Source organism: Frieseomelitta varia, unplaced genomic scaffold (assembly GCF_011392965.1).
Source record: "Frieseomelitta varia isolate USP_RPSP 00005682 unplaced genomic scaffold, Fvar_1.2 scaffold_182, whole genome shotgun sequence".
In the NCBI taxonomy this organism is placed as follows: Eukaryota; Metazoa; Arthropoda; class Insecta; order Hymenoptera; family Apidae; genus Frieseomelitta; species Frieseomelitta varia.
In genome coordinates, this window is record NW_025109550.1 from 1,951,773 (window position 1) to 1,977,770 (window position 25,998).

Consider the following 25,998-nt stretch of genomic DNA (forward strand, 5'->3'; position numbering starts at 1 on the left):
CACCTGCGAAATTGTTTCGTCCAGCGTCTTTCGAATATTCTCGAAATTTGACTCGATTAATCGATTTCGAGCTTTGTCTCGCGTACGAATGTATTCTTTGTTTCTTGAATGGACACTATTTTATTGAGAATGATTCAAATATCATTCATGCATTTTGCACGTTTTCATACGTTGTGTTTTACAATTTTTAGAGGAACTGTTCAAAGCGATCGCACATTGATATTTTATTATGAACTTCATTAGACAGTTTTTAGTAGTTAAAATAATTCACAATTTTTCTCTTTTGTAAATAGTTAAATGGATAGACTGGAAAATCTACATATGATCTTTTGTTAGATTAATTTGTCAAAATCTAGTCAGTGCAAAAGAGAGTATGTTTATATAGGCTTATCGTAAAAATTTGTATTGTAACTTTTATTTATTTTTTATCGTTAATAAGGATTTCATTAAATAACGAATCAGCTTATTCGTTGCATTTTCTACTGCATTTCATTTTCTTTTTTTTTTTTTATGCAATGAGCTCTGAAAATTGTTTGATCGTTATAAGAAATAATTATTAATAATGCAATTATCCACAAAACACGATACAACGAGAAGTAGAACACGGACGCGCTTGCAGATTTGTAATCGAGCAGAAAAGTCGTCGCATTTGTTTCCATAAAAACGTGTACATAGATGATGTTGAGAATCATAATAATAAATTCATTGTTATTGCAAGGAGTAAGAATTGTAAGATATAATATAATGTTGTTCATCCGACCAATAAATCGGAAGCTATCGGTTCCAGGCAAAACAGGCTAGACTTCACAGGTAGCACGTAAACCCCCTGTATTTTTATGAATAAATAAGATATTTTAAAAAAAAAAAAAGTAAATCTGAAGTCTGTTTGGAGATGCCTTTCATAGGGATTATAAATGTAGATAATATATTATACATAATGAACATAAATACACTATATTATTATATATAAATAGTAAGGAATAAATAGAATTATTATATATACGATGAAAATAATATTATTACGAGTAAATAAACTAATTAAAGATGAACAAAGTTGACGATATCTTTATTATTCCATACCCACACCTACATATGATATGATAGTCTTTTCTTTGAATACCTTCATTTCATATACATATATGTATGTGCATACGTGTATCTATATGCGTGTACATATGTATATATTTGTACTTCATTCATCACAATAATAACGGGAGTTTTATATTGATAATGTCAGTTGCAATTTTTGCGCATTTTTATTACAGACGTTTCATTACATTAACATAACAAAATCTATACTTTCAAGGTACATGATCGTTAAAATGTTGTCTACCTGTGAGATCTTTAAGAATTATGCGCAGTGTTCAAGCTCCTGCACAAAACGTTTATTAAGCTAAAGTAGTCTCATTATTTAATGTCATTGTCTTTATTCCTGTGAGCTTACCGACGTAAATCATCGCAAGCGCTTGGACACTTCGATAAGATTAAAGCGATCACAGACAGAGGCATTTCAAAAGTGACTGCTGTGAATACCTAGGTAGACACAGAAGCTAATACTTTTACGAATTCCTAGGATATCCGTACTACGTAGGCATTCTCACGCATCACCCGCCGTTTTACGATAATAGAGGCTGCAAAACCGACAGATCGAGTTTGTAACGTAAACTCCGTGTCTTGCCTTGTGTAATGTTCTATCTAATATAATATCAATAATGTAAATACAAAGCAGTGATTAATGTAAAATCGTATAATTGCATATTGTAACAATCTGCATATATATTATATATATAAATCGTATTTTTTATCGATAATATTGTAAAATGTAAAAAGTATCATGTAAAGCAATCACTGAATTGGACGCCGAAATATCTTACGAGATAATATAATAAAAGTCGAAATATGATAAAGGAATTGTTAATAACATTTTCTGGAATATAAAAAAGTGAAGAGAATTCCTTATACACGCTCTTGTTAAGCTCTCTGTTATTTATAAGATCCGTCCTAGTTCGTCTATGATTATCCGTCAGTAGAAAGTATTTACTTCTAGTAGACCGTCGTGTTATAGTTCTGAAGGCACTGTTCAAAAGTTGACTATTTTTATTTTTTTTTTTTTTTATTTTTTTGAAATAACAAGTCTTCAAAACATTTTCAAACGATCCGACATGGAAAATCGTTACAAACATCGATGCAATTTTCACATGCCTCGCTTGAACTATATCACAAAACTCAAAATAGAGTAGTTTCAACTTGACAGCCAGTGCCAATGCCAATGCCATATTTGTTGGGTCTGTGATCGGTTAGGAATATCATGAGCTAGCAAATCGATGGTCAGAATTCAGGCTTATGATACGCAATGGCCGGTGCGTTCCATTAATTATGTATCAATATCGTATCATTATATTACACAAACGCTTATTAATTTAGAGGCACATTGCTAAGGGTCTTGGTTCTTAAAAGTTGCTCCCTACATTAATGAACTTATGACAATCTAGCTATTATAATTATTCAGTATGACAGCGATTTGGCATATAATGTGGAAACTGTACAAAGATTCCGAGAATATAATAATATTCAAACTATTGCTCTGTACACATAAAAGTAGAACATGGCTAAAAAGGCCGATACTATGAAAAAATTTCAATACTTTTTAAGATATTTTGCAGATAGTATTTTGAGCCCGTAAGAAGGAAAAAAAGAGACTGAAATATAAAATTGTCATGTGCATAAAAATAATAACAAAACTTCTATTATATAATACAATTTTTCTACTCAATTTCCTTACCTAGACAGGAAAACTTTGGCTACTGCTACATACTATTTGTACCTCGGCAGAACTGCCGACTTTATGCTGCTAAGAACACTGATTGCGCATCTAGAATAAAAAGAATTGCACGCAGCACACACAGTATCTAAACCAGAAACAGATCAATTACATACTCAGGAAGACCTTAACAGTAGTATATATGCTCACGCTTTAATAAACCTGAATTCTACGCACAACGATCATAATATCAATTAAGCATTCACTATACTCAGAGGCTCTCCCACTTCGGAATGTTTAAATGGTTTTTCATTTATTCATTCATACATTGCTGAACCTTTTGTTGTTGGTGTTCGTAACTTATTTAGAAGTTCTTCGAACTATACGTTCAAAATACTGCTCTGAGATGCGAATGCTCTACAGAATGTACACAGTAGACAGCAAAAGCGTCTAGACCACAGTGTTCGCATTTATTTCAATGCGAAACATTTTTCAAACTAGGAGAATCAGGCTGATGCAATGGCAGGCGCACGATATATAAAAGTTAATTTCTTAACATACAAAAATGGATAAATTTCTTAAAAAACGCGTAAAAATATGTTTTCTTGTAAAAACATAAAAAAATTTTTTAAATTAAAATTCTAAATAATGTATCATACTTTAATCCATGTTCGAAAATATAATGCTCCGTCAAAGTACCAGCCTGTGTCCATCAACATGAAGAAACAGTCATGTAATTTCGTAACGTCTAGACGCAGATACTACCTTTCTGCATCCAAACAAATGGAACACTAGGTTAGATCACAAAAAGTACGGTGTGATATTTAAAGGTGGAATTACTCTTTCAGAATCAGGCACTGCCTGGAATAGCACTGGGTTTCTCTGATCGACAGTTGTGAACTGTAAAATACTAGCTACATTACCACAACGATAACAATAATTTGGAGCTGACCATACTGTTACAAGCTTATCATTAAACATGTATCTATAACCTGTAATTATGATAAAAAATATATGAAATATTATCGCAAAAATTTTTACTGTATATTTTATGTAAAAATGAGTAAATAAATGTATAATTTATATAACAATAAATACCTTCATGAACCAATTGATGAGCTCTACAAATAAGTTTAAGATCGTTGATTTCCATAAATTCATATGTTACTTTACTTCCAAATAACCAGCCTGCTCCACGCGGACTAATAGTCCACGAATCAACATCTTCTGGATCTGACCAAACCAAATCACAAAAAGCACCTGAAATAAGTGAGAAATCAAAATTAATTGATAATATAACATAAGTTGGCAAGGTAATACAAGGATAATTATATCAAGTGATAATAAGGTACCTTTGTGTGGAATTTCTTGATTTCTTTCAATCGTCCTAATTTGATCTAATGTTTTAATAGCTGGAGACAATCCACCATGTACACAAAGTACTTGTTCATCAATTAACTAAATAAAAATATCCACATTTTTATTAAATATGTTAACACAGTATTAAATTCATTTATTATTTACAAATACTAACGGCAGCAACTGCAAGTAAATCGAACACTTTACAGCAGTATTTCCATGCATTAGCATTGCCATATTTGTTTTGGCATTCATCTGTATAGAATATAATTACAAGCTTAATCATAATTATCAAATATTATCCCATACTCTTTTGAATATGACACAGCAATAAATACATTGCATTTTTATAATACAATATGTACTAACCATAAAAACCATAAACATGAGTAATCTGTCTGGATTCATGATTTCCTCGAAGTAATGTTATTCTATCAGACCATTTAGCTTTAAGTGTGAGTAGGCGGGTAAATGTTTCTACACTATAATACCCTCTATCTACAAAATCTCCCATAAATATATAATTTGTTTCAGGCACAGCGCCTCCATTACGGAATAATTCTTCTAGATCGTAAAACTGGAACAAAATAAACAATCGTAACAGTTAACTTATACAAATACATCGTAATAGTTTTATCATCGAAATAGTTATCGTTATCTCCAAAGATATCGACATCACGTTGAGGTTAGAATAAAATTGTAAAACTTACCTGGCCATGGATATCTCCACATACTGTTACAGGAGTAGAGACTGGTTGAATATTAGATTCTTCTAATAGTATGTCACATACCATGTCACAAAGTTTCTAAACAAAATTAACTTTATTGTTAAGAGACACAGAAGAGTCAAGTAACCTATGAGCGTACGTTTAAAATTGTATTACATGTATTAACAGAAAAACAACGTAATTGGTACTATAATAAACAACATTTTTCATATATTGTTTACCTTAAGATCATTTTCAGGGAGATATTTGCATTCTTTTGCAATTTCCATCCATTTATCGATGTCTGACATTTTGGACTTGTATCGTAGGAAAATACTGATCGCGCCCTCACTTACATATGTGTGCACTGAATTTGTGGTGAATTTATACTTTTAAGAACTATTTCAACGTATTAATTTCAGTCAAAATTCCGACGTTTATTCATTTTACTCATAAGATTTTAGACAATCTGTTTAACAAGGAATTACCTCTTCTCATCGCGTTAGACACGAACTTAATTAACTTACTCTGAAGCAAGATTAAACAGGATCAACTTTCATTCTTTTCAATTCTTTCATCTTGTTGGATCTAAATTTTCATACTAAAAAAAAAAAAGAAAATATATTTGAAATTGGTAATCTTTTAACAAAAATATGTCGAAATACCTTCTCACTCGTTGTTAATAATACCAATAAATACAAACGTGTCATGTCACAGTGTAGTTAACGATTATTTAAGGTAGACGTTACTTTTAGGAACACATAACATGTCGTCCAATAGTATCATTCAAATCCTAGTAATTTTTGTTTTATTCTTGTACGCTCAAAAAAAATTTGAAAGAATATTTAATAATTTTACTACGCAAACTCAGAAACAGATTTAAATTCGTATCATTCCAATGTTTTCTAAAACCACATACTTTCTGATCATGAAATACTTGACAAAATTACAAATACTTTACAAGAAAGTTATGTTGAAAATAAAAGATATATGATTTCGAACAAAGTATCTAAAATGAATCTCCAATCTTCAATATTTTTCATACAATTATATAGAGGAATATTAAAATACCGATGCAATGCTAACAACAAGAGGCAAATCATTATAACATGCATTACTTCCTTCGATGAATAATTACAATGATATAATGTGCATTATTGACAAATTTACGTATTATACATAATTATTTTACAAAAAGATTAAATATTCTACTATCGATAATGACTGCTTAACTATCGATTTTACAAGTATAACAGATAGGATCTCGGTATTTTTATTGGTTGCTGTCTATTTTCTTAACAATCGTAAATATCCCCCGCCAATAAAAGCATTTGCCGCGTAATATTCGAAATGAAGAGATGGATTCCAGAAGAAAATGATGATTTGCCATGAGAAGATCCTGCGAACTGTAAAATGTATAATTTCGACTTCCTTTGATAGGAAATCGCCGTAGGACGTGAAAAAAGGTCAGCTGCAAGAGGACGATATGGATTTTATCTTGCGATGAAAAGTGGGTCACAACGAAAGCGCTTGTGCGCACGCTTCGATTATCGATTGAAACGTTACGTTTCTTCAATTCGTACGCTGGATCTCATTTATGTGAACGCAGCGGCTGTGAGTGTTCGTGGTATGACTTTCTCGCAGTAGGCCAGCGGCTGACATCTCTGGTTTATGGTTCGTGCGTGATCGCGAGTTTTGTAAAAAATGTGGTGAAATTCGATGTGCAGCAACGTGCCTTCGTGAAATCGGCCATTTTGGTAGTGCGTGTTTCACGAAAACGGATAGGATCATCTCTGGCAGCTACCCTCGACGGTTGTGCGTGGAAGTGGTGGCAGCTCGGTGTCGCCCACAGGACACAGCCGTAAAACTGAAAACGATCGTGTTCTTGGGCCAGTGAGAGAACAGCCTCAACAAAATGGCAGGGAACGTGGGTATGGAACAATTGATTCCGATCGTGAACAAGCTCCAAGATGCATTTACACAACTTGGGGTGCACATGCAGCTCGATTTACCACAGATTGCGGTGGTAGGTGGTCAGAGCGCAGGAAAAAGTTCCGTTCTCGAAAATTTTGTCGGAAAGTAAGTATCTCACGTTCTGTCATTCTGTCTTTCTTCGCTTGTAGAATGCTTTCTAATGCTTTTTGAGAATCTAGGAGACTGTTCAAACTATTTGATTAAAAAGGCGTGGCGAACTACGCCGCATTATAATTTTGACACTGGTCGTCAGTTATATTAATTTGACTGTCCCTCTTTTCTATACCCCTTTATGTTAACTATTTTAATCTATCGATCGTGACATCAAAATTAACTATGTATATCTTTATGATTTGAGGCCGCCTACACAGTGACCTGTCAAATGGTTATTTTTTTCCGTTACTGGTGATATTTAACCTTCTGCTAAATTACTTGAACTACGCACGTGTAACGAGGAAAATTATTAATTCAATTGTTCTCGATTTAAGCCGCTTAGTGTTATATTTTATTAACTTAGTCCTCTTTAATTTTTGTTTTTTAGTTTCAATTTACTTGCAATTTCAGCGTATTTCAAATTTTTATGTTGGTTTTATTAAACAATAGGACAGCGATTGCATTTAATTTGTACAATTAAGAAAAATCATAAATGTTTTTAAACAGAAAAGTATAATAGTTATGAGATAATTTCTAACACATTTTTCAGTAATTTTTCAAATTTCAATATTTGGAAAGAGAAATATTACATTCAAATGTTTTGAAATATTACATTCATATTACATGATATCATTAGATAAGAATAATATCAAATCATTAGATAAAAATAATATTTTTTTTATTTTCAGAGACTTCTTACCTAGAGGATCTGGTATTGTAACCAGACGACCACTTATCTTACAACTGATTAATAGTACAACTGGTGAGTCATCATAGATAAAATGATTATAACAATTTTTTATATTGCAAATATAAAACAATATTTAATGTTCATTTCATTGTAAATTGTTTTTAAGAATTAGATTATAATACTGCAGCTATAGCATAAACAACATAATTATTTTATTACATGTTCTAAATTGTTTACATATTATATATTATTTTCTTCTAAGAAATATTAAGTACAAATTTAATGTAAAATTTAATCCCTTGATATTTTTTATAAAATTTAGTATTATTTATCTCTAATTTTGTTGTCCACAAAATTATCACATTTCCTGTAACAATGAACTTTTGATAAGCGGGAAATCACAAATATTATCAGTTTCACTATGCAGTCAAACAATTAAAAATGTTTTAACAAGATATTATTTAGAAAACACATATTATAAAGTAAATTATGTCTTTATTATAGAATTTGCTGAGTTTTTACATTGTAAAGGTAAAAAGTTTGTGGATTTTGATGAAGTACGGAAGGAAATTGAAGCTGAAACAGACAGAGTTACAGGCAGCAATAAGGGCATTTCTAATATACCAATAAATTTAAGAGTATATTCGCCTAATGGTAAATACAGTTTTTTAAATATTATATTTTATATTGCTCTATGTTAATAACTTTATCAAAATATTTATTGTTATTAGTTCTAAACTTGACATTGATTGATTTACCTGGCCTCACAAAAGTACCAATTGGAGATCAACCAGCAGATATAGAAGCTCAAATTAAAGGCATGATTTTTCAGTTTATTAAAAGAGAAAATTGTCTTATATTGGCAGTAACGCCAGCAAATACTGATTTGGCAAACAGTGATGCTCTTAAACTTGCTAAAGAAGTAGATCCTCAAGGTACATATTTTTAAATATTTGACACTTAATATTAACAAATTATTTATATTGTAAATTTTTTAAGGTGTTCGTACAATTGGTGTTATTACAAAATTGGATCTTATGGATGACGGTACTGATGCAAGAGATATTTTGGAAAATAAATTATTACCTCTAAGACGTGGCTATATAGGTGTTGTTAATAGAAGTCAAAAAGACATAGAAGGTCGAAAAGATATAAAAAATGCTCTAGCGGCAGAAAGAAAATTTTTCTTGAGGTATAATAAAAGAATAATTGTTCTTTGATCAATTTTTTTTATCGAAGTATCTAACATATTTTTTTCTGTATACACTAGCCATCCATCTTATCGACACTTGGCAGATAGATTAGGAACACCATATTTGCAACGTGTTTTAAATCAGCAATTAACAAATCATATCAGGGATACTTTACCAGCACTAAGAGATAGATTACAAAAACAATTACTTACATTGGAGAAGGATGTGGAACAGTACAAACATTTCAGACCTGATGATCCTGCCATAAAAACTAAAGCTATGTTGCAGTAAGTATTTTTTTTCTTTTTTATGTATATTATTATATGTAAATTCATAATTTCTGTGATATTGGTAACTGTTATCATAAAATAATTTCAATGAAAAGAATGGTACATTCCATAACAAATTATGTAGTATATTCTATAATAGAGTCATAAATATCTTATAAACTAATTTACTTCTGCAGTTTTTTTTTCAAATACATTATGGGTGGAGGGTCTTGACATTTTAGAGTTTTTATTCTTATTTTTCAGATCAATTCAAATGTTTCTGTAGGTATCATATTTTTTTTTTCATGTGTGCATTATTTGCATGAAAATTGTATAACCAATTAAAGAGTGAAAAATAACAAAGATTTTCACTAACATTAAAGATTTTAATGTATTAATGAATCATGTAGAATTTATTTGACTTTACTAAATATCATGACTCTCTGCCCATATAATTAATATTGAGGTTTAGTGCTTGTTTATGCATTGATTGAAAGAAAAACATTTTTAAGGATGATACAACAACTTCAGTCAGATTTTGAAAGGACTATAGAAGGTTCAGGATCTGCACAAATCAATACAATGGAGCTTAGTGGAGGTGCTAAAATAAACAGATTATTCCATGAACGTTTTCCATTTGAAATAGTTAAAATGGAATTTGATGAAAAAGAATTGAGAAGAGAAATTGCTTTTGCGATTAGGAATATTCATGGTAAATGATTATTTCAATAATAATAGTCTTATCATTGTGATTTTGTTTTGCACATATGAAGATAAATAAGTGCTGTTATGATTTTAAAAATAAGTTATTAACAATAATATAATGTCATAGGTATCAGAGTAGGTTTGTTTACTCCTGATATGGCCTTTGAGGCAATAGTCAAGAAACAAATCAATAGACTCAAAGAACCTAGTCTGAAGTGTGTGGATTTAGTTGTACAGGAACTCAGTAATGTTGTACGCATTTGTACTGACAGGGTGGGTAAAATTATAAGACTTTTACTTCTGAACTTTTTTTTTTCCTAATGACATATTTTTAACATAATTTATATTTTATGTTACAGATGTCACGTTATCCTAGATTAAGAGAAGAAACGGAACGTATTATAACTACTTATGTCAGACAACGAGAACAATTGTGTAAAGAACAATTGATACTCTTGGTTGATTGTGAACTTGCTTATATGAATACAAATCACGAAGATTTTATTGGTTTTGCCAAGTAAGTTACCTGCATTTTGTTACATGTCTTTGTAGCTATTTAGCAAAGTTAAACGAAATAACATAATACGAGAATTTAATTTTTAACAAACGCACATCTAGCGCTATATGTTGCTCTTATTATATTCATGACTGCAGCTATAAATTTTATTATATTTGTATTCACAAAATTTACTACACGACATTTTTATATAATAAATTTGTAAAACATAATATTTAAAAGATATAATAACAAATACTTTTATTAACTATAAATTACTCGAATAAAATAAAATATTTAATTTCTATTCGCTGTACATGTTAAATTATTATTTTTGGAAAATTCCAATTTGCAGTAATGAATTCTATTTTGCATGACAAATGTAAATTCAACACACAGTATAGTTCACATAATGACAATGTGCTTTACTAAATATAAACATATTTTCGAAAACTAGTTTCATTAGTTTCATTATGGTTATAATTTAAGCTTTTTTATGAGTTGAAAGAAAAGTGATGAGAAAATTCATTGATTAAATATACTGTTAGATATATTAGTTTGCTTGCAAATTCTTTTTATGCAAATTAGAAATTATATATGTTGATTTGTATTTTATTATATATAAAAAACATATCAATGTATATAATACATTTATACCGTATTTCCCTGAAGTAGTATGATTCAGAATGTAAAAATTTATATTGGAAAACGTATTTGACATAACTAATATATATTTAATTACATTTATATGACTTTTATAATCAGGTTTATGCGGTATATTCTACAATCAATGCATGCTTTGCCAAAATCAGTTTATATTGCAAGCTTTAAACTAGCAAATACTATTAGTTTATTTTGTTTTTTTAAAGCTAAGGCACACATTTTTAGTATCATTAATAAATAGTAGAATTTAATGCTATTTTCTTTACTTCTCGTGTACATCTGTATGACACATTGTGTCACATATATTGTCATATGAAATTGTATCTCACATTTTTTCTCTTTGTACTATGCATATTTACAATAATTTAATTCTCTCTAGCAAACATAAATTTTATTCATTTTTATATTTTACTTATTTAACACTTCTACATTTTAAAAGTTAGTTCTCAAAGATATCGCGAAGTAGATTCAAAAGAGAAAAAAGTATCAGATATTAATAAAATATTGATATGATTATGATTTGAGTTCAATTTTTGTTCCATATTCAATAATAATATTTTTAATTTCTTAAATCATGTTATGTGAATTATAGAAAAAATTTATATAGTAGTTTCCTATTATATAGTTTACAATAATTGAAATAAGAAATAAGAATATTCTATTTTTTATAAAGTTTTTTATGTCATTAAAAGGTAAGGCATACTTAATGTAAGAAACTATCTATGATTATCAACAGTTTGTTGACAATATTTTTCACTTTTTTTATACTTATTGTATTAACGAATGTATGTCTTCCCTTGAACTAAGTGGCATATACACATTTCCTGACATTTGTTTTCATTCATTGATACTGTATACTTCGCAATTAAAGAAAATTATTTAATTATATCGGCAGCGCGGCAGCCAGTAGCCATAACGCAAGGTAAGAATTATAAAGTACATTGGAACAAAAATTTACACTACATTTTTCTTCTTTTTCTATTATCACGCTCTTAATTTGTTATGCTTATTTTTCATTTGACTTTCTCTAGTTTTAAGTTTTATAATAAAAAACAAAAATTTTAATAAGCAATATTGAATTTATTTCCCATGTAGCAAAAGATTGAAAACTATTTTTCTAGTATATTTTAAAGCCTTTTTCTTTTGAATGAAATTGAAATTTATAAGTTTTATTCAATATTTCTTTATTAGTTTATTACATTCTGAAAAAGTTAATACCGTTTATATATACATGTATATGTATACACTATATAGATTGTAAGAATGGCACTTAAAATATAATTTTAAATTATTTACATATTAAATGTGAGAGTGGTTTATGAAAATAAAGAAATTGACTTAACCATCATGAAACATTATATCTCATTATAAATAAATTATTATTAAGTTTTCATCGATTATATATTTTTATTTAGTTTTATACATTGTAGAAAGTAGTCATAATTTATTACAATTTTAAGATTTTGATTTTAACATTTTGTATATAATTGCACATTTCAAATGTATTATTAAATAGACCATTCATTGCCACAGTCATTCATGAATACTCCAAATCGTATATTTCATACAGCAGTATCAGATTTTAGTTCCACCACTTTTCACATGATTTCACAATATATGTAATATTTGCTTCTGCAATTTTTCATGTGTTATGATCTGCAAAAATATTACAGTGTAATTAAGTAGAAATAATATTATGTGTACTTACATGTTATAAATAATGTTTGGTTGCATATTCAAAAATATTTAACTTTAAAGCTGTATGAAAAAGTATGTGCATGGAGTTGTTGTGACTGTATGTTATAATTATATGCAAATTAAAGCAATGTAAAGGTAAAATTAGTTTTTTTTTAAACACATGAAAATTTTATTGTTAAGTAGATATAAATTGAGGAGTATATTTTTTATTTATAACTTCCAATCAAATATAATTATAAATTAAAAATATACTATGTAATTATCCTCTCTATATTGTCATTTTGTGATCACATCTCATTGTTTAATATTTTTATATTATAAATACATGTGTTTTGGAAAATTGAATGAATTAATATTACTTATAATTAGGATTAAATTTAAACTTACATGAATGTTTGTGTAATTTAATACAAAAATTATTGCTGAAATTTTTATTCTGTTAGATTTTTTACACAATGAATTAACAGATTTTTATGGCAAGTTGTTACAATAAATTTTATATATGGGTATTCAAAGGCTTTTTTTAATTGACATTTCATTATAAATTATACCTTATGTTACAGTGCTCAACAGTCTTCAGAAAATGCTGTAAAATCTGGTCGTCATACACTAGGCAATCAAGTAATACGTAAAGGATACATGTGTATCCACAATCTTGGCATAATGAAAGGTGGTTCAAGAGATTATTGGTTTGTCTTAACGTCAGAGAGTATTTCTTGGTTCAAAGATGAAGAAGTCAGTATTTTTTAATTATACTATAAATATAATTATAATACATTGATCACATAAATTTTACATATTATGTTTTTTATTCAGGAACGCGAGAAGAAGTACATGTTACCTTTAGATGGATTGAAATTACGCGATTTGGAACAAGGATTCATGTCCCGACGTCATTTGTTTGCTTTGTTTAATCCAGAAGGCAGAAATGTTTATAAGGATTATAAACAGCTTGAATTAAGTTGTGAGACTCAAGATGATGTTGATTCATGGAAAGCTTCTTTCCTCAGGGCTGGTGTATATCCCGAAAAATCAACAGAGCAAGCAAATGGTGAAGGAGAGGTATATTTCTCATTATATAATTGTATTGTTTATATTGTTTCATATGTGTATTCAATTAAATATATCATATGTTGGGAAATATTACAACATATTCAGGGACGCTCGAGTGTCATTCGTCTCATAACTACTCGCATTTATTTTTATATTACAAGATGACAAATTGCATCACAATTTATTCATGTAAATCAAAGTATTATTAAAACGCAGTTGACATAAGATGACGTATGTCACTCGTGTGTACTATTTGTAACGCAGCTTCGATAAAAATATATTGGCATATTGTATAATTTTCATTTATAAATTAGTTACTTAATTATTTGTTTTGATTGAAGGAAAAGATTATTTATTATTATACTGAAATATATTTTGTTATGTTTATTAGAAAAGATTATTTTGGTTTATTTTAGGATATACAGCGGGTGAGTTAGTACGAGAAATGTAATTAAAATATTTTGTTTGATATTATATTTTTAACTGTGTGGTGGTGTGATGCATTAGTCTGCTTTTCATGAAATGGATTATTATAGATTATTATAAAATTCTTTGGATTTGGATGAAAATATTCATAGTGTAATACTATAAAATATTTCAATTAGGTTTTATAATCAAAATTCCATTTTAATATAAAACAGTATTCATAAATTTTCATTTTATATTAAATTAGACAATAATTATATTGCAAAAAATTAATTCTTTGCATTTTCGGAAAATATATCTAATTTAATAGCATCCCTTTTTATGCAAGTATAAATTGCGTAATTTGCATAGTTCTTATGTACTTCAAAAAAATAATTAAGTTTTAGTATTGCATTTACAATTGTTATTAAATTGTTTTGCTTCTAATTAACTGAAGGAAGGATATGAGGTTCGTACAATTGTAGAAATTTTATAGCTATACAGACATAACACTCGACACTCACACAAATATAAAACACCTCCACTCAGCTCTGCTTTTTTAATACGATTACGATTAAAATGTGTTTGTGAGAACATTTTATTCCATGCTGCTGGCAGCATTTCCATTTAAACATAAAATCAATAACACTTTATTAATTAAAACAACAGAATATATATAAATATTCTGTTGTTTTTATTTTTATTTTTGTTAATTATGCTTGTTACATTATCTTAAGCATTATTTTTAACTTGAACGAATGCTTGAAATTTACTATTTGCATATTTATAGGGTGGATCAGAAGCTCAGTCATCAATGGATCCTCAGCTTGAACGTCAAGTGGAAACTATTAGAAATCTGGTGGATTCGTACATGAAAATTGTTACAAAAACAACTCGTGATCTGGTTCCAAAGACAATTATGCATTTGATTATTAACAATGCAAAGGACTTCATTAATGGAGAGTTATTGGCACATCTATACGCAAGTGGTGATCAGGTAATATGTGAATTTAGTACATTATAATTTTATACACACAAATAAATTTTCAATATGATTGTTATTATATATACATTTATTGCTTTTAAATATAATTTAAAAATAATTTTTCTTATTTTGCACTTTGTCATTTATAGTCAAATTTATCGTATAAGTAAAATTTTAAAATGAGTATTTGAACGCGTATTATTATAGGCTTCAATGATGGAGGAGTCACCAGAAGAAGCACAAAAACGAGAAGAAATGTTACGTATGTATCATGCATGCAAGGAGGCACTTCGTATTATTGGAGATGTTTCGATGGCGACAGTGTCTACTCCAGTACCACCACCTGTGAAAAATGATTGGTTAGCATCTGGCGAAAATCCAAGGTAATAATTATGTTATTATTTTCATTGTCGCTTATGCATTTAATTAATTTGATATCTTTCAATCTTATACTGCCTGCTTTTGCCTCATACACTTGAACACCATTGAAACAGTCTTGGGTAAGAGTTACTACATTCTTTATATTAACTAAAATTTATTACTCAAACGCAATCTAAATTATAAATAGAATAACCTGACTTTTATAATTTGCTTATAGACTTATTTCTGTGCGTTTTAATTGAAACATGAAAATACATTACATATTTTCTATATTTATAACAGCAATAAATATAATGATTATTGTTTATTTTGAAATAAATGTGTTATAGGTTATCACCACCATCTCCTGGTGGACCAAGACGCGGAGTGACACAGCCACCACCTCTTTCTAGCTCTCGAGCTCCACCTCCGGTCCCGACGGGTGGTCGACCAGCACCGGCTATTCCTAACCGGCCTGGACCTGGTGGACCTCCGCCAGCCCGTTCTACACCTGGCCTACCTCCTCCTCTTATACCATCGTAAGTACCAAAGATTAACGTAATTTTCATCTAATTTAATGGAATTGTACCTTGTGAAGTAGTACAGAGAACATTTAAAAGAACAAATAGTTTCAAACACTCTGTACTATGGAGTATCTTCCGATTGTCAAGTTTCTCACAAATTTTGCACAACGTTCTGTTAATTTGTGTCAAGGTCGTCTTGTGTACAAAATGGAGGTTCCTTTTTTTTTAATTATTCTTAATCGTCACTGAATATTTTAAAAAAGAAATTTGCAGTTGCTTGTTCTCCATAGCTTTGTGTGATTGGGGCTTTGGTGCTAACTTCACTTTCTATTGCAGGCGCCGACAATAAGTCTTCGCACTAACTCGCCTATTCGCTACTAATTAATATACATATATATATATATATATATCAATTGCATCTAGCCAGTGTATATTTTACACGAGATACAATTTCCTAATGCTATATGTTTTGTCTGCAAATATTACGAATTATTATTGTTAATTAGGGGTGTGTAAATTGTACAAAAATAACCAATGACAGATTAAAGAAAGCTTCCAACAACTTTGATGAGCAATTTATCTCATATTACACGTTATACTCTGTATATCAGTAATATATCAAATTATTTCGTGGTCCAATTATTTCGTAAAAATGACCAAGAGATTATTGTCCGTATTTTTTTTATCGACTTCATTTTATTTTAGACAATATTGTAAAGCATAGTGTTCTAAACTCGCCCTAGACAAATTTCTATAAATTTGCAATTCATCAATTCGATAAATTCATTACAAAATTGCACACCTCTAATTAACAGACTAAATATCTACGATATATCTACGATATATCTAATTGGTATTAGTGGCAAAAAAAAAAAAAAAAGAAGAAATAATATGTAGAGAATAAATCACAGCTCATTCGCGACGAACAAAAGAGGTAGAACGACGTTTGTTTCATTGTAAATTAGTTGAATGAAATTGTACATGATGCCTGTATATACAACTAAAGACGTTGTAAAATAAATGATCTTGAGTTCTTATCACAGATGGTGGATAAGTATTCATTCGCTTTACTAACAGCATGACATTTTAATTGCCTCGTAAACGAAATACATCTTCAATAAACTCGTGGAACAACGTTTCGATGGGTGTAAAGACTTGTATGAGAGAATGTGATATATAAGTACAATACGCAATAAGTTTCGTAATAACGTGTTGCATTTGATGATAGCTTCTGAAACTCTCTTAATATCGCTGCTTTCCTGCCATTGTCGATTCGATAAATAATAAAGTTGCAGAAAAAGCGAGAAGAATTGATTTGAGTCTTGTCAATTAGCAATCGGGGATGGACGTGTCGGTGCCTGCATTGAAAATATTCATTTTGTTGAATGAATGTCAAGCAGTTGATCGTTGACGAGAGTACTCGTCGCTGAGTTTCCCGCGTCTGTCGCTTTTTAGAATCACGCGAGAGATTACACATACTTCTTAGGACATTCGTGAATGCACGATAAAGTCGAATTGAAGTGTTAGTGCATCATGCAGATATTAATTTAAATCACCATATATATGTCGAATTCTGTACAGTAGCATATTATTGTTAAGGCATTAAAAACAAACGAGATCTGTAGTAAAAGCTGAGTGTCCGTGGTGTATGTTTAGTCGTGGGGGTGGTCTTCAGCAGAGGGTGACGCAAGCTGCGACGCAGGCCGCTGCTAATGCCGCCGTGAACGAGCTGATGGATGCATTCAAGATCAAGTAAATAGACCCTTGCTGTCTCATAATCCATTTTTTTTTCATTTTTTTTTTTTTTACATGCGAGATATCTTGCCCTCCTAACCACGATAATGAATTATTATGGGTAATCTTATTTAAGTTGCGCTACGTAGATTGGTAGACTGTTCAGGGTTGAGAATGAACACTAATTCAATGTCTTACTGTTTTCCGATAGTGTGTTTCGATAACCAATTTTTGCGAATTGTAACCAGCTATATTTTTTTATCTTCTTCGCTCTCTCGTTCTCTTTCTCTCTCTTGCATGATCCGAAAAATTGGATTAATAAGCGATGACGTTGCCTTCAACTTTATGTATTGTTATTCGACATATGTGCGCGAAATAATAGATATTATATATATACATATATTTAAAGAAAAGGAAAAACGCCATGTAAAAAAAAAAAATATACGCGTGTAAGGGAATACACTCTGTATACTTGTAAAACACGTGTGTAATTCGCTTCGTTACATTCCACATATATGTATATTGCTCTTACTTCGTAAAGTAGTTTAGTGTTAAAAGGAAATAAATGTTCTTTCATAAACTATAGAACAATGATATATATTGTGTAATCCCAGAAAAAATAAAGATGTTCTAATAGCGCGATGAAGAAAAATTTTAGGATCTGATATAACGTATAATTTATTGTTGTTTCGCTTTGGATATTGATATTAAATACCGGAGATTCGTACACACGATCTTCTTGTTGATAGATATTTAAAAAAAGAAGAAAAAAAGAAAAAGAGTTTATTTAGATCGATATATTTGTATCTTCAGTAACTCTGTATCCTGGAAAGTCTACCAGAACCCTACAATGTGATCAAGAGTAGTTCTCCATTAGAGGTGAAATTCCAATTCCGATTGCGATGTTAAAATTCGTTCCCGGGACTTGCATAAGATAAAAGAAAAAAAATGTCATGCTGTTGGGCAAAAATAATCGAGAATTGTTATTAAATGTTTGTTTTATCTTATCCCATCGATAGACTTTTAATCGGCGAGGATTGCGTTACATCGAGTGAATTTAAGTATATGTAATTATTAAATTGCGTGACGCAAGACACAGTTAACAAATACACACACACACGCATTACACACTGTTTCTCTACCTCTTGAAATGTCACCACAGTTTGTTCCATTCTTAGCCATTAATACTAAAAACTATCATATAAAGTTATACATACATAGCTGATCCCTAATGAGATATTAATGGAAAAAAAACGTGCTCAGACATAGGATGTGATATAGCGTAGAGTGCTTCAAGGATTTTGCATGAAAATCCCAAGTCGCGAATCCTCTCTCTCTCTCTGAATAGCCCTAATAACGAAAGAAAATTGACACTAATGATACCGAATCAGAATAATATTTATATACTATATATAATACATAAAATAGTAATCATATTATACTGTTACAATGTATGATGAATGTATATCACTCAGCATGCGTTCAGGAGCTGCATTATATTTGACGAAGGTATTTGTTGTTTTTTTCCTATGCTCCTCAACCGTGCTTGGAAAATGAAATTAATTATACTTGTACATACATAAGGGAAAGGAATATGATGTATTCTATTACGTTCTTATAATTATATAAATCTACGAGGCGCGATGTGCTTTCGGGTTTGCGTAATAGAGACGTTTGATGATCAAGAACACACTATACTATATTTGGTATATTTATATATAAATATATATATATACAGATAAAGTTTTAAATAACATTATATGAAGCAGAAACTTACCAAGAATTGATATTTGGTTCTTTCAAGTAGTCGTTTAAAAGTTATATTAATTTTTTTACAAAATGCTGCACGAATTTCTAAATACTATGTTAATTATTTTATTTCTTTATTTTCTTCTTACAGATAGTTTCATTATCAGTATTACGATACATGTATATTTATGCATAAATATTGCTTGATAAGCATATTATCTTTGAAACGATATTATTGCAAAAACTTATATCTTTTTATACTTTTCTCTGACCAGTGACGCATGGAATATGCGAGGGCAATGATGGAAGTGCAATTATTAAAGAAAAGAAACAAACGCAGAAAAAAAAGGAAGAAGAATATTATTTTTCATTACAGCAAATCGTCGAAGGTCGTGGATAAATAATAATAATAAAATAAGCACCGACGACGATGGACTCGCATTTCTTCGTGTCACTGTGTCTTTCATGCGATACCTCTTTTCAGTGAACCGAATCAGAAGAGAGGTATTTATAAATTCGATGGCGTACAATTTCAAATTATCTAAAACGTGTTGGCAACTCGTTCGTTTCAATGTCAAAGAGGCCTAAGAATATTCGTTGTTCCATTACAGAGATATATATTTATTTACGCCAAATTTACTTAAAACAAAAAAAAAAAAACCGCAACTTTCTCTTCCAGGACTATCATATCTATGTATTACGTATATACCGATATTTTATGTTAAGAAAGATGTTTTTTCGAAAACAAGATTATAGGAGGAAAATTTTGCACTTCGAATGAAAGCACGTCGCACTCGCGAGTTGAATTGCTTGTCGTCTCTTGACACTGGACACAATCCGTAATTTAGACTATTCGCTAACTAAACTAATTGAACTACATCGTGTACGTTATGCTCGATATTGAAGACATGAGAAGAATTACGGAATACATAAACACACATAAAATAAAAACATACACAGAATGGAGGAGGAGAAATCTCGCGAACAGCCACAAGTGGTACTATTGTAATTGTTATTGTACAGATATATATTATATACATACATATGTCTATTGAGATCACTTTATGCACCGTAATGCCAGAATTTAATAGATCATACTTTGAAAAGGTGATTGCGATTACGGTTCGCGAATTGTGAATACCATTATAATTATAATTATTGTAATTAATATTATGATTAACGACGTCATTATATTGTATACTGTACAAGATAAAGAAGACAATGTTATACGTTTTTTGGTAGTCTGTCAGACTTTCGTGGTTTTGGTAGATTGTGAAAATTTTTATTTTCATAAAGTTGTATACTTTAGCGTTGTTCCTTTCGAGGCAGGTCGTATTATGAATATATTAAGGGGACGATAGATATATAAGTAGATGTACGAGCCTCGTACGAGGCATAGCGTTTCAATAACACTGGGGCATATCAAGTAGTAGAAACGTGAAGAGAAAAATCGTTCTTAAGCATGCCCAGGTTCCTGGATGTTCGTCCGTTTGAAATTAATTGCATTTCATTTCCTTCGTAAATTTTTATCCAGTTTATCGAACGTGTATGTAGCAATATATAAATTCAGGTACTAGTCGTTTAAATTATTTTGAGAAAGATTTTGAGAAACGAACACTCGTACCTTTTTTTGCTCCAAATTCGCGTTTTATATAAAAAGAGCTTTTTGATTCTCGACTGGGTGGGATCTTCATTTCAGATATTACAACGAAAGACGATAAGTGAAAAAGTGTTTGTCATCGTCAGTGAATCGTGAAGCTTCACCAAAGAATCTTTACGATTCCCTACTTGATGTTTCTGTACGCTCGTACCGTCAATTAAGAATTAATCGATACTTTCGTTTAAAAAGAAGAAAAAAAAAAAGAAAAGAAAAAAGAAATCTCTACGTTTTAAGTATTACTTCGTATTGTACAATTTATGATAATATACTTCTTGCGTATTGAGCCTAAAAAAAAAAGGTCTTTGAGAACAAAACTCTCGGCTTTCGTGACTAAATCCAATGAAAATAGCGTTAACCGTGTTTAGCGATGTTGCCATTAACCTACTTAGAGACCAATAACGGATGCAAAAGAACAAGGAAAACGTAAGCTCTCTTGTGAACATAGAACAATACCACTGTTGTATTTAGTATATTTAATCGTCCAACCGAGAAAGGCGATTCTGAACGTAATTGCGCAATAAAATAACGAAGTACGTACCTTACAGAATTAAACGCAAATCTTTTAACGAAGCAGTATAGTATTCGTCTGAATTAAAGATACTATTTATTTATTTCCGATTATTAAACACCATTCTGTATTGAGTTGAACACATAATTGCGTTCAGATCGTCCTGGTTCCAGAGAGAGGAAGAGAAGAGAATAAATCGCGCAGGAAAGTACAGAAGAGGACAGATCGGTAATCGAGATTTCACGCCGCATCCTATTCACGCGACAAATTATTGTTACATGCTTCCATCTAAAGCCTTAAATGTAGCGGAATTCTAGTTAAAAAAAAAAAAAAGAAAAAGAAAAAAAAGGAAAAAAGAAAACAGAAGCTTACCTTGCGTAAGATGGAGCATCGAGTAATAAGCGTGATTTTATTGCACATCGCGGGCCGAGTGTAAGCGTTATACAGTTGCACGTAATAAGAATGCGCGTGCGACGGAGTATGGTATATGGTAGATGAACGATAAAGATGAATATGTAATTAATAAAAATCAATGGAAACATAATTCGTGGCTGGATTCGTCTCCGACGTTATTTTCACATGGTTAAAAATTTAGATCGACGTCGGGACGAATCGTAGATAGCAGAACTCTAAGTAACCCACGTGTCATCGATGGGGCGATCCTTGACAAAAAGAAAAAAAAAAAAGGTCGCTTGAAAACTAAAAAGAAGAAAGAAAGATATATTGAAACGTTTTTTGCAAAAATGTTAATAGAGCTTCCCGTTAATGTGAATTCGTCATCATTTTTATACCTGTTATACCCCTGATTTTGATAGAAATGATTTTTTTCTACGTCTTAGGAAAACCAGAGGAAACGGCCGTTCGTTGAATTCGATTGTCGATGTTCGATCCTCGAACACGTTTTGTCGCGAGAAAATATTTCCCAAATGAACCAACATCGGGAACATTGACAATGGGTTACTTAGCGAATTATTCTATATATGGATTGTGCACCTTACACGATTCATTATTGTAATATCGCGCGACAGGCGCGTGATACATGCATACACCGTTTTACTGCAATATAAATGTATATATAGAAAAGAACATAGATTCAAAATATATATCTATATCTATATAGCTATCTATCTATATATATGTATATGTGTATGTGTATATATATATAGATAGATATATTCATATATGTATAAGAACGAAAATTGAGAGAGAAACGTGTGTTATCCAACGACCGGAAACGCATTTCCGCTGGGGAAATTAGTGTCCGATGAGATTAGCGTCCGGTTACTGCGGCCGAATAGTATTATTCCAGTTCTGTTGTAACACTCGTATTTAATGTGTTGACTGTTTTAATTGTCGATCATCGACACGTACTACTACATGTTTCACTAATTCCTCTCTAATTTTCGCTTGATTCCATGTACCGTTGCGTGCAAATAACAAGCATTATTTTTAATAGAGAATGTGCGAGATTTTCCTGATTGTCCCCGCACGCTGGAATGCGTATTCGCGTTCTGCGTTATTTTTCGTTTTCTTTTCTTTTCTTTTTTCTCTCTCTCTCTCTCTCTCTCTTTCTCTCTCTCACTCACTGTTTCGATTGAAATCACTATCCAATGTCTGCCATTTTTCCACCCATTGAAGCATCCAGGATCTTACCTCGTGAAGTATTATATATACGAATTAATTCAATCGTAATTATCTGTATCCAAAGGACGTTTGAAAAGACGCAATTAAAAAATTACGGTCCGATTGAAAATGTCAAGTGGTTTGGTAAATTAATGAAAACGATTGCAAATGGTCGTAAAACGAACGTCCTTTTTATACGTCTATTTCTGCATGCGTTTTTGCTACTGCTTGAGCATGTGCAAATCTTGGATCTTTTTTTCCCTTTTTTCTTTTTTTTTTTTCTTTTCTCTTTTGCAAATCATCTCATACGCATAAATTATATCGTTTATTACGTCGTTTATTATAAACTTGTTTGTGCTTTTTGCATTACACAACGAATTCATTACGTGTCTTTATCTATCCATATATAAGAGTTTGTTGCACTTGATTCATTGACATACATATACATACACAGTTATTATTATTTTTCTCGTCACCAATTTCATACAGCATAGAAACTCACATGAATACCATGTCATGGCATAACGAAGCAGACATCAACGACGTCAAGTTGAAATTTATTCACTCGAATTTGTTATTCGCAGACAATTCGTTACATAGTAGGCATCGTAGGCCCTTCAAACGCGAAATGAAACATCACAGATGTTATTAATGTTACATTTTCTTTCAACTTCAAGGCGTGTTATTAAATTTTATTTGAAAATTTCGTTAAGTATAATTTGTATCTAATCGTGTATCTTCGCGTTCGAAGGGTAAAGTTATATTTCACGTTTGCGCGAACATTCATCACCGCTTTACTTGTTTAAAGTTAATCAATCGTCGCGTCGCGAACACTTTGGCGAGAAGCACCGAGTACTTAATCACTATCTGTGTTATAGGCGTCCTGTACCCAATATTCCCCCCCGAATTCCCGACAGACCGTACTACGGCCGATTAAACTGAGCTAGTCCATGGTACCGTACGACACCTGTGCACAACCACGCCCGGGAGTGTTCGAGGAGTTTCGTTTTCTCGAAACGAAAGCCGATGCCCGGGACACAGAAACGAACGAGCTCAGGACGAAACGATGGAAGATGTCACCCGATGCATTAGTAGGTGGGTGACAGACGAGGATCCGGATGAGAGAATCCTCTCCAGGACCAGAACGCACGTCCTTTCCAGATCTGTGTCCTCCTTTTTCAATCCCGGCTGATATATCGTTGTACGAGAAAAATTATCGATCATCTTCGCTCGCCCGTGTGAAGAGGAAGATCGAAAAAAAAATAAATAAATAAAAGGAGGAAACGTGATCGATGAACGGAGCAGGAGGAACAAGGCTGTGCCACGAAAACAAAACCGAAGAGAAAGAGGGACCAAGAAATGAACAGACAAGGTCAATGTAAAAAAAAAAAAAAAAAAAAAAAAAAGAAAAAATTAAGAGAAAAATGAGAGAGGACGGAGAATAGGAAATTAAAAAGAATATGAACAAACAAGAGAGTAACTGCACGTCTGTTTATACGCTTGTGTTCTCTCTTATATATATATATATATATATATATATATATATATATATACGTATGGTTTTCTTGCCTTTCACAGGGAGTTGGTTCGCTTTCGTGACCACGATTATTCCTAGGGACATTCATAGGTAAATAGGCGCAGGGTGGATTCGTTTAGAGCCGCTTAACAGTTTCATTCAATTAACCTGGCAGCTTGGCAGATGTAGATTACAAGAGTGTATCGTGTCCCGGCTGTGTTTCGCGACACACGGGTGAGGCCCACCTGACTGCGTCACAACCACTGCTTTACGTATGTCGCTCTGGCACGCGAACCAGCAACCTAACCTCCCCTCCTCCTCCTCCGCCCCCCTCCCCTTCCACACCGCTCCCCTCGAACTTCGCTTTGGTTGATTTTAGACGTAGACTGTAACAGTGTTTAGTCGCATCATCAATCTCACGACCTTCCTCTCTTGTATCTGTATCTAATAAGGGCATCTAACAATAAGTGATGCCTAGAATTATGGCAGTTTGGTAGTCGTAAATATTTTACCCTTTGTTAATCCAAATTTGTTGAATATTTTTACTTATGACATTCGATCAATTTTGGGCGAATTTCCAGTCCAATTTCGTCCGTTTCGGTTACATTATCTCCAGCTAACTTCAAATTTACTCATATTTAATTTTTTCTTTTAAATCATGGAATCTTTTGTCCATACCTAAATAGTTTCGTGAGTTATCAATGTGAAACGATAGAATTGATCGAGATAACTCTTGAGACCGTGAATCAGTTAAAAGGAAATGGTAGAAAATCGAAGCGATCGCCTCAGTTCGGCCTCAAAGTGGAATTCGTACGGATGCAAGATGCGAATCCCGAGCCTGTCTCTGTGGATCCGCTTGGAGGAGAACAATATTCTGTTCCGTCGCCCCGAGTATACACGAACGACGTGCTTCTTATCTCGATCCGCCGCTTGTTGCAATGCAAACACGCATTTAAACGATATTGTTTAACCATTTCTTGTGGATTGTTTGGCCAACGCCGTCTGCCAAGCAAACGGACCGGCCCACTATCGATGTTTTAATTCTCTGTGATGTCTCATTTATATTCTTCTCTATTTACCTATCGGTTATAGAAAATCTTTTTTTTTTTTTATTTAAATGTCTCCATTATTCGAAGAACAATGAAAATTAATCGTTTTTCTCAAATACTTTTTTTATAATAATACATACTTTTATATGTAATATTAATTACA

The 25,998-nt window shown here is 31.4% G+C and overlaps 2 protein-coding genes across 14 annotated transcripts; one reads left to right on the top strand and one right to left on the bottom strand.

The window, feature by feature from the left end:
* Positions 1-1,237: 1,237 nt before the first annotated feature.
* LOC122538949 (serine/threonine-protein phosphatase 6 catalytic subunit) lies at positions 1,238-5,582 on the bottom strand. Its single transcript, XM_043673470.1, has 8 exons — positions 5,493-5,582; positions 5,070-5,428; positions 4,831-4,926; positions 4,490-4,697; positions 4,296-4,375; positions 4,114-4,219; positions 3,860-4,021; positions 1,238-3,753 (listed from the first exon to the last, which is right to left on the bottom strand). The coding sequence occupies exons 2-8, from the start codon at positions 5,136-5,138 to the stop codon at positions 3,563-3,565; spliced, it is 912 nt and encodes a 303-aa protein (XP_043529405.1). The 5' UTR covers positions 5,139-5,428; positions 5,493-5,582; the 3' UTR covers positions 1,238-3,562.
* A 752-nt stretch (positions 5,583-6,334) lies between these two features.
* On the top strand, positions 6,335-24,477 carry LOC122538950 (dynamin). 13 transcript variants are annotated; one of them, XM_043673472.1, is made up of 19 exons: positions 6,335-6,906; positions 7,644-7,717; positions 8,150-8,299; positions 8,377-8,580; positions 8,645-8,837; positions 8,916-9,125; positions 9,620-9,819; positions 9,940-10,085; positions 10,172-10,329; positions 11,867-11,893; positions 13,233-13,404; positions 13,486-13,731; positions 14,139-14,150; positions 14,918-15,124; positions 15,320-15,495; positions 15,607-15,612; positions 15,823-16,011; positions 17,653-17,748; positions 24,149-24,477. In XM_043673472.1, the coding sequence occupies exons 1-19, from the start codon at positions 6,743-6,745 to the stop codon at positions 24,210-24,212; spliced, it is 2,694 nt and encodes an 897-aa protein (XP_043529407.1). In that variant the 5' UTR covers positions 6,335-6,742; the 3' UTR covers positions 24,213-24,477. The 13 variants fall into 13 exon arrangements, with proteins under 13 accessions (XP_043529407.1, XP_043529415.1, XP_043529406.1 ...); XM_043673471.1 differs by lacking the exon at positions 14,139-14,150 and adding an exon at positions 14,585-14,596 and having other exon boundaries at positions 6,340-6,906; XM_043673480.1 differs by lacking the exons at positions 14,139-14,150; positions 15,607-15,612 and adding an exon at positions 14,585-14,596 and having other exon boundaries at positions 6,338-6,906; positions 15,886-16,011.
* The last annotated feature ends 1,521 nt before the right edge of the window (positions 24,478-25,998 follow it).

Excerpts from the sequence above, each read along its gene's own strand:
- LOC122538950 (XM_043673472.1), top strand. The coding sequence starts at position 6,743 with ATGGCAGGGAACGTGGGTATGGAACAATTGATTCCGATCGTGAACAAG. Across the intron at positions 11,894-13,232 it reads GCCAGTAGCCATAACGCAAG|TGCTCAACAGTCTTCAGAAA; the intron begins GTAAGAATTATA and ends CTTATGTTACAG. Across the intron at positions 13,405-13,485 it reads CTTGGTTCAAAGATGAAGAA|GAACGCGAGAAGAAGTACAT; the intron begins GTCAGTATTTTT and ends TTTTTTATTCAG.
- LOC122538949 (XM_043673470.1), bottom strand. The coding sequence starts at position 5,138 with ATGTCAGACATCGATAAATGGATGGAAATTGCAAAAGAATGCAAATAT. Across the intron at positions 4,220-4,295 it reads ATTTACTTGCAGTTGCTGCC|TTAATTGATGAACAAGTACT; the intron begins GTTAGTATTTGT and ends ATTTTTATTTAG. Across the intron at positions 4,022-4,113 it reads TCAAGAAATTCCACACAAAG|GTGCTTTTTGTGATTTGGTT; the intron begins GTACCTTATTAT and ends CACTTATTTCAG.